Here is a 12,358-nt window from a genome sequence, read left to right on the forward strand (position 1 = left end):
TTACATATTGCTCCTCTGACATGGCTAGGTGCCACCCTCGGACATATTTAGGTGACCCCCATTACTTTATACATGTTCATTCGATAAAATCATTTCTATCAATCACACTATCATCCTGACCTTATCTTTAGGATGGGTCAGCATGCTCCTGTTCTCTTTGGGGAATGTGTTGGTTTTGAGGGGTTCTAGCATCACCCTTCTGGAAGGTGTTTGCATTCTGCCTAGCACCTCTTAGGAGTGTGTGTTTCTGCAATATCAGCCCTGTTCTTGACAGATTCTGTGAGTAGGGCCTGCCTCTTGCTCACAACCTGGCTTTGGTTTATATCTGCAAAGCTTGGACCACTACTTTAGCCCGGGCCTCAGGCCTCATACCAGGCCTCTGATACAAGGGCTTATGTTTGAGGCCCTCTTCCTACTACACCCACTCCTCTTAGATCTCTGGATACAGCCGAGAGACACTTGGTGCAGGACCTGAGAAGGTGCATTGGTGGGGTGTTCACATTACTCATAGATGCATAGATTCCAAAGCCAGAAGGGACCACTTTGATTGCCTGGTCCAGTGATTCTCAAACTTTTCAATAAGGGAACCCCCCAGCTGCATTTTCTCTTTTTGGGGGATCCACCCTTACCCCTGCTCCACCCTCTCCAGCCCCTTATTTTCCCCTCCCCTCCCCAGCCTCCTGCTTCCCCCGGCTCAGCCCCCAAGCGCTTTGCTTTCACTCTCCCATATCTGCCCCTTCTTCCAGCACTGGCCTTTCCTCTCCCCTATGGCCAGGCCGCGATCTTTACCAGGCTGCCAACCATCCACGGGTCTGGCTCCAGCCATTTCCTCAGCACTGCTCCAGCTGCCCAAATTCCGCTCCCCACTCCAGTGCCTGATGCCCAGGAGAGGTGTGAATGGGATCCAAGGAAGCCAGAGCCAGTGAGCGGACAATTAGCAGATTGTCCCCTGGTGGTGCTTCCCAGGGAAACTGAGAGAGCTGGGGAACAGGGACTGCCCCAGGGGCATGCGTGACCCACCTAGCCCCTTCCCGTGGAACATTGATCTAGTTGGTGTAGAACACAGGCCAGAGAACTTCCCCCAAATAATTCCCAGAGCAGATCTTTCAGAAGAACAAGCCATCTTGATTTTAAAATTGCCTCTTTTAACCCTCGCTTTTTGTAATTGGTTTAGCATCTTCCTGACAACTCTGGCTAGGCTGTCCCTGAGTAGATTAACTCCCCTTCTACTATTTATCCTGCCTTTGTGCTTCACCATCCCAGAGGCATAAATTAAAATAAGAACATAAGAATGGCCATATTGGGTCAGACCAAAGGTCCATCCAGCCCCATAGCCTGTCTTCCGACAGTGGCCAATGCCAGGTGCTTCAGAGGGAATGAACAGAACAGGCGATCCTTCAGTGATCCATCCCCTGTCACCCAATCCCAGCTTCTGGCAAACAGAGGCTAGCACCACCATCCCTTCCCATCCTGGCTAATAGCCATTGATGGACCTATCCTCCATGATATCCATCTGTTCTTTATCTCTCTGTGTATGAGAAGGGCCCAGCCCAGTGTGCCTTTAGGTGTTACAACAATCCATACAATAAATGGTAATCAGACAATATTCTTGAGTGGGTGTCATAATTTAATTTAATCTTTCAACTCTTTCTCCTCTCCCACCTTTTGTCTGATCTGCTTATTAAACTGTAGTTTCCCAACCCAGGAACTCTGTTCAGCATCAGCATCATCTGGTTTTGTACAGTGCCTTTTACAATGAGGACTTGCTGTTGATTAAGAATCCTGTTCCACCATCTCTTTGTGCCTCAGTTTCCCCCATCTGTAAAATGTGGATAATAATCCTTACCCAGCAGGGAATGGTGGGGATAAACACATTAATATGTTTTGAGAAGTGGGTTGCAGATAAGTAACTTTTTACACTTCATATATTTTCAGCTAATAAGTTTGTTTTAATTGAATGGCTGGAGTACAAAACCCCTGAGAGACCTGAAAAATAACACCTTGTTTTTGCCTTTGCTGAGTTTATTAAAAAACAAACACAAGAAAGCCCTGGGATTTAAAGCCACCTTTGAAATATCTCAAACCTTTTTGCAGTCAACCCTTGGATCCTTTAGGTTTATTCAAAGAGCAGTGGACTTGAGAAGTGAATGAATCACTCTTAACCAAAAAGAAAAGGAGTACTTGTGGCACCTTAGAGACTAACCAATTTATTTGAGCATGAGCTTTCGTGAGCTACAGCTCACTTCATCGGATGCATACTGTGGAAATTGCAGAAGACATTATTATATACACAGAGACCATGAAACAATACCTCCTCCCACCTCCCTCTCCTGCTGGTAATAGCTTATCTAAAGTGATCATCAAGTTGGGCCATTTCCAGCACAAATCCAGGTTTTCTCACCCTCCGCCCTGCCCCCCCCGCCAAACTCACTCTCCTGCTGGTAATAGCTTATCCAAAGTGACCACTCTCCTTACAATGTGTATGAAAATCAAGGTGGGCCATTTCCATCACAAATCCAGGTTTTCTCACACCCCCCACCCCCATACACACACAAACTCACTCTCCTGCTGGTAATAGCTCATCCAAAGTGACCACTCTCCCTACAATGTGCATGATAATCAAGGTGGGCCATTTCCAGCACAAATCCAGGTTTTCTCACCCCCCCCCCCAAACTCACTCTCCTGCTGGTAATAGCTCATCCAAACTGACCATTCTCCTTACAATGTGTATGATAATCAAGGTGGGCCATTTCCACCATAAATCCAAGTTTAACCAGAACATCTGAGGGGATGGTAGGAAAAAACAAGGGGAAATAGGCTACCTTGCATAATGACTTAGCCACTCCCAGTCTCTATTTAAGCCTAAATTAGTAGTATCCAATTTGCAAATGAATTCCAATTCAGCAGTTTCTCGCTGGAGTCTGGATTTGAAGTTTTTTTGTTGTAAGATAGCGACCTTCATGTCTGTAATTGCGTGACCAGAGAGATTGAAGTGTTCTCCGACTGGTTTATGAATGTTATAATTCTTGACATCTGATTTGTGTCCATTTATTCTTTTACGTAGAGACTGTCCAGTTTGACCAATGTACATGGCAGAGGGGCATTGCTGGCACATGATGGCATATATCACATTGGTGGATGTGCAGGTGAACGAGCCTCTGATAGTGTGGCTGATGTTGTTAGGCCCTGTGATGGTGTCCCCTGAATAGATATGTGGGCACAGTTGGCAACGGGCTTTGTTGCAAGGATAGGTTCCTGGGTTAGTGGTTCTGTTGTGTGGTATGTGATTGTTGGTGAGCCCGTTGCCAATTGTGCCCACATATCTATTCAGGGGACACCATCACAGGGCCTAATAACATCATAACATGTGATTATCATGCACATTGTAGGGAGAGTGGTCACTTTGGATGAGCTATTACCAGCAGGAGAGTGAGTTTGTGTGTGTATGGGGCTGGGGGGGGTGAGAAAACCTGGATTTGTGCTGGAAATGGCCCATCTTGATTATCATGCACATTGTAGGGAGAGCGGTCACTTTGGATAAGCTATTACCAGCAGAAGAGTGAGTTTGTGTGTGTGTGTCTTTTGGAAGGGCGGGGGTGAGAAAACCTGGATTTGTGCTGGAAATGGCCCACCTTGATTTTCATACACATTGTAAGGAGCGTGGTCACTTTGGATAAGCTATTACCAGCAGGAGAGTGAGTTTGTGTGTGTGGTTTTTGGAGGGGGGTGGGGAGGTGAGAAAACCTGGATTTGTGCTGGAAATGGCCCACCTTGATTATCATACACATTGTAAAGAGAGTGGTCACTTTGGATGGGCTATTACCAGCAGGAGAGTGAGTTTGTGTGTGTGGGGGGCGGAGGGTGAGAAAACCTGGATTTGTGCTGGAAATGGCCCAACTTGATGATCACTTTAGATAAGCTATTACCAGCAGGAGAGTGGGGTGGGAGGAGGTATTGTTTCATGGTCTCTGTGTATATAATGTCTTCTGCAGTTTCCACAGTATGCATCCGATGAAGTGAGCTGTAGCTCACGAAAGCTCATGCTCAAATAAATTGGTTAGTCTCTAAGGTGCCACAAGTACTCCTTTTCTTTTTGCGAATACAGACTAACACGGCTGTTACTCTGAAATCACTCTTAACTCTTCGTCTTTTAGTTGATTGATCTTCTCCCCACAATGTTATATGGACATTTTTATTATTTTAGCCTTTGCTTATGTCCAGTGTATTGTGTTTGCCTTTTTGAATCCAGGACAGTGAATCAGATTCACAGCACGAGACAAACAGCAAATAGTCTGTAATCTGCTGAAGAAAAATAAATTAACGGCAGTGATAATTACTACGCACGCACAAACGACCAAAACTGTGGTTCACAAAAACTCCAGCTCATTTATAATGAAAGTCTATAACAATGTAGCATTGTAAATTCATGCCTCCTGTATCATATCAGTTTCAGTTCTGTTAGAAACACATTTTCATTAAATTTATCATACACTGGCAAACTATTTAATTTATCTTTGTTTTATTAGTTTTTCTTTCCACACCTGGAGCCAGTGAGAGTACACAAAAGTCTTCCACAATGCATGGCACTGTTCTGCAGCTTTGCCTGAGGAATTAGCTTAAGTGATCCTTTTGATTAATAAATCCAGATCCTGTACTTTTACAACTGAAGACACTATGCTGTTCTCTCACAAACGAAGTAAGTGAATTTTCTAATGAAATGTTGTGGTGATGAAAACACCAGACTGAGGAATTTGTATATATATTGGTGAGAATTAATAACCAAATAATTGGAAAGGATATAAACTCTCAAACTTTGGAGCCTAAACTAACTTCTAAGTATTAGGAGGGAAACTTTCCTTGTGGGCTGGTAATTGCATAATTAACCACTAGGGCGCTTCTTACACTTTCCTTTAATTCAGCTGATACTGGCCACAGCTGTAGATAGGTGATTGAACGAGATGTACAAGTAGTTTGATATAGTCTGGAAATGCCTATGTTCCTAGAAATAAGAATTAAGAGACTGGAATAAATGGACTACTGGTTAAATCCAGAATGAGGGGAGGACTAGAGAAGGTTTTGTGGCTAAGACACTGGACAGAGATTCAGGTGCGGTGGAAAAAAACATGCATAGATGCAGCCCCTACCCCAAGAGCTGAAATGGGCATATCGGTGCCCCACAAACCCACACTTTTGGATTGTTTGGGAATCTATATAAAATCCTACAGAATATCAGGGGGAAACTGATGTTCTTCTTTCGCGATCACTGTTTAAATTGGCAATTGTGTCAGATTTAGACTGAGATTTAATTCTGAGCTGTGCCATTCTTCTCTGCTCCATCGTGTGCCGTATTTCCTCTCCCCAGCATGTCCCTGGTCAAATAAAAGAACAGCGTGCACCAGAATCACTGGTACGCTAGGGGTGTTTTACAGCACTCTGCAGCAAAACAGGGAAAGCGGCCAAGAAAGCCATACAGCTCATTCACCTGTCTGTTTATGCCAGGTTGACGGCTGCTTTGTACGACTGGAGCAATGCAGCTCTGAACCCCAGAGCGTAACAGTGATCTGGGGAGGTGATTGTTCCACTCCCCTCAGCGCTAGTGGGGCCTTGCCTGGAGTATCGCATCCAGTTTGGGCACCACAGTTAAAGAATTTGTGGGCAAATTGGAGACAGTCCAGAGGAGAGAGATGAAAATAATGGGATGTTTAGCAAACATGAGCTGTGAGAAAAGGTTGAAAGAGCTGGGCATGTGTAGTCTAGAGAATAGAAGTCTGAGGCGGGGGGAGGCATACATAATAATGGCCTTCAAATATGTAAAAGGCTGTTACAAAAAGGACAGTGATCAGTTGTTCTCTGCATCCACCCAGGACAGGGGAGATTTAGGTTGGGTATTAGGAAAAGCTTTCTGAGACTATGGCTACACTAGAGAGCCTACAGGGGGTAACAGCAGGCAGCCAATGACAGCAGACATAGCAGCGGTGCCGAGTGCCACCAGACTACAGGATCAGCAGCATTGGCCAATGTCCTCCCCCTCTCGTTTTCAGGGATGAGAGGTGAACACACCTCCGGATCTTTGCTGACTAAGGACAGCCAACCATGAGCGGGGTGCAGCGGAGGGAAAGGGAGTGGTGCGTTAAAGGGACTTTCGTTCGTCAGATTTTCACTCCAGACAGCGGGAAACTGAGGCAGGGGACGCTGCCCAATGTACTGTGAGGTGGGTGTTTGCTTAGGGTTACATGCTTTGGAATTGTGGTTGTGGGTGTTTCCCAAAATTAATGCTGGGTTCCCTTTCCCTTGTAATAAAAGTTCTCTTTTGTTACGCAGAGACTTATTGCTTGCTAGTGGGGCAGTTATTGCCTTTTAGAAGTGCCCAGGGTGGTGTTTAGTTTTCTCAGATTACTGGGTGGGGGCTGGAGCCAGCTCTGTTTTGTATTTTTAAGAGGCACCCCTAGATATTGCTGCCAACTCCACCTGATAGAAGGGTTATATGTATGAACAGAGCCTAGCATGATGCCGCCCTGATGTTGGCTGGTTAAAGAAAGGATGTCCTTGAGTAAATGACTTAATCTATCTTTTGCCTCAGTTTCCCCAACTGTAAAATGGAGATAGTGTCTGCTTCCTTCATGCACAGGGGTGTCATGAGGCTAAAATCTATTGCTGACTGTGAGGTGCTCAGATACTACTGTGATGAAGACCGCATATGTGTGGAGATAGATGGAACCTATGAACCTTCTGTGCTTTATCTCCCTTGAAGGTGGCTTTTATCATTTGTTTCTCCCCAACCCTGTTTTTTTCCCCCTGTCATGTAAGACACAATGAGAAATCTTACATGGCAGAACAGAAGCTCCGTGTCAGAGTTCATCCTGCTGGGATTTTCCAGCCAGCCCGGGATGCAGCTGCTGCTCTTTGCGGTCTTCCTGGCCATCTACTTAGCCATCCTCTTTGGGAACAGCCTCATCTTCGCCCTTATCAGGATTGACTCCCATCTCCACATGCCCATGTACTTTTTCCTGGCCAACCTCTCTTTCCTGGACATCAGCTACACCACCACCACTGTGCCGCAGATGCTGCTCCACCTCCTCTCCAAAAAGAAGAGCATCTCTTATACTGGCTGCATCATCCAGATGTACATCTTCCTCTCTCTGGGGATAACTGAGTGCACCCTCTATACTGTAATGGCCTACGACCGGTACATGGCCATTTGCCACCCGCTGCACTACACCCTCATCATGAGCATGTCGGTCTGTGTCAAGATGGCCGCCAGCTCTTGGGTGGGTCGTTTCTTCTTTGCCATGGTGCACACCAGTGTCACCATGAGGCTGCCCTACTGTGGCCCAAATGAGATCAACCACTTCTTCTGTGAGGTGCTGGCCATTTTGAAGCTGGCTTGTGCGGACACCCGGGTCACCGAGATGGTGGTCTTCGTGATGGGGGTGATACTGCTCATGATTCCGGTCTTCTTGATCCTGGTTTCTTACGTGTTCATCCTAATGGCCATCTTGAGGATCTCCTCAGTGGAGGGGAGGTTCAAGGCCTTCTCCACCTGCACTGCGCACATCACCATGGTGACACTCTCCTATGGTGCTGCCATGTTCATGTACATGCATCCTGCCTCCAACTATGCACCTGAGAGGGACAAATACTTCTCTTTCTTTTACAGTGTGGTGTCTTCCCTCCTGAATCCTCTCATCTACAGCCTGAGAAACAAGGATGTCAAAGGAGCGCTGGTCAAATTGATGGGTAAAAAATGACCTTTGCATCAAGGGGGAAGAAGAATTGTCATGTGGTTCAGGACTCCTGGGTTCTGGTCCCAGTTCTAGGACAGGAGTGGAGGATAATGGTTACAGCCAGTAGGAGTAGAAGTCAGGACTCCTGGGTTCTTCCCCCAGCTTTAGGAGGGGAGAAGTGTCCAATGGCTGGAGCAGGGAGGGACTGGAACTCAGGACTCCTGGGTTCTATTCACCATTCTGGGAGGGAAGTGGGATCTAGTGAGTTAGAGCAGTGGGCACTAGGTATCACAACTCCTGATTTCTACGCCTCGCTGTGGCCCAGAATAACCGTGTGACACTGGGAAAGTAAGGCACAGAGAAAGGGAATGAGCTGTATTCAAAACCCAGGACACCTTCTGACTGCCTGCCATACTGCCTCTCAATTCTGAGTTGTTTAAGTTAATAGAGCTGCCCTGTTATATGTCAGGGAGATAATGACAAGACATTTTAAGTGAAGGCTCCTTAACTATAGAAATCACTGCTCCATTCATTGCCTTTGGACTGACATCCTTAGATGGTTTAAGGCAATACAAGGTGTATCTATTCCCTAAGGTGAAATTCACTCCTGTGTAAAGATCCAGCAGAAGACCTATGTATCACGAAAGGATAGAATTTGCGTTGTTTTAAAACTGGTGCAAATGCCTATGTGGACACATTTATGTTGGTTTATAAGGCAGGTGTATGCTAGTAGAATGGTGTCAATGCACAAAGTTGCAGAAGTAAATGCTTCATTAAATTGTGTGCCAATCAGAGCTTAATTGAACTTAAACTCTCAAAATAGGACGTAAATGGTGCATAGGTATTTTCCTGGTCCTTTGCTTGGCTGTGAGTTTCAGCCCAAATCTTTGGGAAGAGGTTGATTTTTGGGGGGATAAGTGGGCCAGTTATTAGTAGCGCTGGATTGCATGGACAGGGACACATTCATTAACGATGGACCAATCCAGCTTATGTTTGTTGGTTTGTACATTTTTGTTAAATATGCATATAGAGACAGAGACACTTTATATAAATAAAATTAATTAATATCAATGCCTAGCTCCAATAAGGATTTTTTCACCCCTACATGTCAAAGCAGGTAATTATTATTAGCCGCCTTTTACAGATGGGGAAACTGAAGCACAGGGCCCTGCAGTGTCTAGCTCTAGGTAAATTCACCAACCAGGAATAGAACCCATGGCTGTTAAGACTCAGTTCAGTGCTCAATCTATTAGGTGACTCTGCAAGTATTTACCAGTGGTTGAATAGTTTTGATTTATCTCCACGCTTACCAAATAATTCCATTTAACTTTTCTTCAAAATTGCTGATCTCCCTTCAAATCTCTCCCCAGGCATATTTGTGCTGCAAAGTTAACTTGAGTGATTGGCACCTGGGTCTGAGCACAATTTGAAAAGTAAAATACAATTTAAAAAAAATTAAATCTGACCCATTTTTTTTCTTTTTCACAATTTACCACTTGGAACAAAGAAAAGAGTCTGTTTGACCTACTTTCTTATATACTTTATTCATTCTACTTTTTGAAGAAGTAAAAAAGGCAAGGTAGGAGCTTGGGGTAAATAGAAATTCAAAATCTGAAAACAGAAAACAAAAATTTGGCAGGTTCCAAAAGCCAAAATGAAATGATATTTTTAATTCCAAATTTGGAATGTAGGACATCATTCAAAATTCACAATTCATGGCTGAGCACATATTCTCTTTCAGGAATATGAGAGCTAACAATAAAATAAAAAATGTCAAATGTTTAGAAACTCAGGAAATGCAGTTTTAAAGTTGTGTTTCTCAAACCAGGCACCCAAACTGCCTAAATTCTGACCCACTAGAAATGCCAGCTGATTACATTCTCTTCTTTGTAGAATATAAAATGTATCTATAGCAGAAAATTGGCTTCGCTACTTAATATAAACTTGTCTCATGCTGAATGTACTGCATGTTCACTGCACTAATCTTTGTTATTTACATGCATTTGCTCCACTTTCATGATCTGAATTATAGGCAGTATATGGAGCCAGTCTAGCTTTTCCTCATATGATATTTAGACAATCGGAGGCATAGCCCCAGAAGGTGTGATGCAATGAGGTACTTTGTGCCAGGAGCACCTTGCAGGACAGATACTTTAATAAGGACTGGGTAGTGTGTGCCTTTGTTATGCCGCTTGCCTAAGCAATCACTTGTATGCTGTGTACTGCCAATGTCTGTGGGCTTGTCTACACTTACAGCACTGCACCAGTTCAGCTGCACTGCTGTAACGCTTAGTGAAGATGCTAACTATGTTGACGTGAGAGCTTCTCCCATACGCCACCTCCCTAGATTGACCAATTTAGGTTGGACTTGTTCCTGGAGGTTTCATCACATGACAGAATCTTTAATTAAAGATTTACCTTTAAATCCTGGAGACTCCAGGACAGAGCTGGAGGTTTGGCAGCCCTACACCTCCCCGAGAGGCAGTAGCTGTGTTGAGGGGAGAAGCCCTCCCATAGACCTAGTGCAGTCTGCAACAGGAGTTTGGTAGGTATAACTGCATCCACACCCCTGAGCAATGTGGTTATACCGAGATAAATCCGTAGTGTAGACTAGGGCTAAGAAAAAGTCTGTAAAGCACCATGACCATTATTCAATTCAGCAGAAATGGTGTAAAAGATAGAGGGCATGAGGAAATGGTAGGGCAAGTGAATGCTTTTCAAGGAAGAATAGGGGGTGGCCAGATTCGGAGGTGTCTGGTGGCAGATGAAGGGGGAAGGGCCTCCCAACATCCTGTCACAGCTGCACCAGGTCTCCCTCTGTGTCTCTTTACAGCAAGTCCAGCCAAGTCAGAAAGAGGTTTCTGATTATTCTGGTCTTCAATCAGCTGTCCAACCTTGCCCCCTCCCTTTGCACTCAGTGCATAGCTGTACAAAGCACTGAAGGAAACCGAGGCACATGACTCACAGAAATATTGCTAAAATTTCCACATTCATCACACACCCATACTTCCTTTGTTCCTGAGTCCCTAGTGTCTGGAAGTTGTTGACTCCACCCAGAGTGAGCCCGGGACTGTGCTCAGCACATCTTAAGATAATGCCAATGATTCAACGTGTCAGCCAATTCCCCATATTTCGTCAGACACAAAACTAGGACTTCCTTGTCAGAACACCCACATTATGTTTTCTCCCAAATTGCACGAACGCTGCACCTAGATTCTGTTATATTAATGACGATGGACTAAATGGGTCCAAAGAACCAAAGGTGTCAACATGACCCTAAAACTGTCCAACATTAAACAGCTTTAAACAAGGTCTGGGGTTTGCTATATACAGACCTCTGTTTGCTTAGCACCATGACAAAAACACACCATTAAACATCCTTTTAACTTTTTATAAAAGATACAAAAAGGGGGGTGGGCAGGGGAACAGTTAAAACATTTGAAATGTAAAGTATTAAATAAATCTTTTATTTTAATCATAACCTTAGTTCCCTTTTCCTTTCGTTGTAGGGAGATTTTATAAAGAACGCCTCTTTGTTTGATAGTCTTTCGGGAGGTATTAAAGATGCTGATGTCTGTGCTTTTGGGGAGAAAGAGGAAAAGTTAATTGAGATGGGCTGGAGCAGTTGTTAAAGTCTGATCCCATTTCCTAGAAGACAAACCAGGACAAACGCACACAAAAGGGGAAAGAAAAAAACAGCAAAGATAAAACATACAACTACTGATTCTGGTGTTGACTTTCACTTGCAATCTGACTGCTGGAAAAAAACACAGGCCTGGCACATGGTTCTATCAGCCACTCCAAGGTCTGGCAACCTTTTACCAATGTTGGGTTGTGTTGCCAACCCTCCAGGATTGTCTGGCAGTTTCCAGGAATTAAAGATTAATATTTCATTAAAGATAATGTCATATGATGAAACCTCCAGGAATTCAAAGTTGGCAACCCTATCATTGGGCTCCTTAGGTCATAAGCTTACAGCAGTATTGCAAAATATATTGTCTCAGGCAGCTAAGCCAGACTTTTTATAAACAAAAAGAAAAGGAAGACAAAAGATGGGTAGGAAAAAGAAGAAATGAGGTGGAGAAGGAAAAGGGCACACGGGAGTGAGGGTGGTCATGGATCCACAGGTCTGGTGCTACATCCCCAGCTTTGGAATAGTCTCTGGGAGGAACCCCTTCAATATGCCAGACCCCAAAAGCGTCTCACTCCTCCCGCACAGGGTAGGCCATGCAGCCTCACTGCCTCCTTGATGGAAACTCTGATCTTCAGCCCTCCTGCTTCCCACTGTGAGCTCTGTAGAGTGAGTCCAACTGAGACAGACTCCTCATCAAGACCTGTCCACTCTTTGGGAGTTAATGCACCTCACCCAACATTTGCAGTGACACTCACACAGTGGTGTCAAAATAGTTTGGTTTATTAATGAACTGGAACACAGCCTAGGAAGTCCTTAGGTTAATTAAGCCAGCGCTTAATTTGTGCCAGGGCTGAACATAAGAAGAACATAAGAACAGCCAGACTGGGTCAGACCAAAGGTCCATCTAGCCCAGTATCCTGTCTTCCAACAGTGGCCAGTGCCAGGTGCTTCAGGGGGAATGAACAGAACAGAGCAGTTATCAAGTGATCCATCCCCTGTC

At 44.6% G+C, this 12,358-nt stretch overlaps 1 protein-coding gene across 2 annotated transcripts; it reads left to right on the forward strand.

Moving 5' to 3' along the window:
- The first annotated feature begins 132 nt into the window (after positions 1-132).
- LOC102946146 (olfactory receptor 2A12) lies at positions 133-7,748 on the forward strand. Of its 2 annotated transcripts, XM_043528898.1 has the most exons (2): positions 133-144; positions 6,834-7,748. In XM_043528898.1, the coding sequence occupies exons 1-2, from the start codon at positions 133-135 to the stop codon at positions 7,746-7,748; spliced, it is 927 nt and encodes a 308-aa protein (XP_043384833.1). The 2 variants fall into 2 exon arrangements, with proteins under 2 accessions (XP_043384833.1, XP_027690291.2); XM_027834490.3 differs by lacking the exon at positions 133-144 and having other exon boundaries at positions 6,813-7,748.
- The last annotated feature ends 4,610 nt before the right edge of the window (positions 7,749-12,358 follow it).

This window comes from Chelonia mydas, chromosome 14 (genome assembly GCF_015237465.2).
Source record: "Chelonia mydas isolate rCheMyd1 chromosome 14, rCheMyd1.pri.v2, whole genome shotgun sequence".
Lineage (NCBI taxonomy): Eukaryota > Metazoa > Chordata > Testudines > Cheloniidae > Chelonia > Chelonia mydas.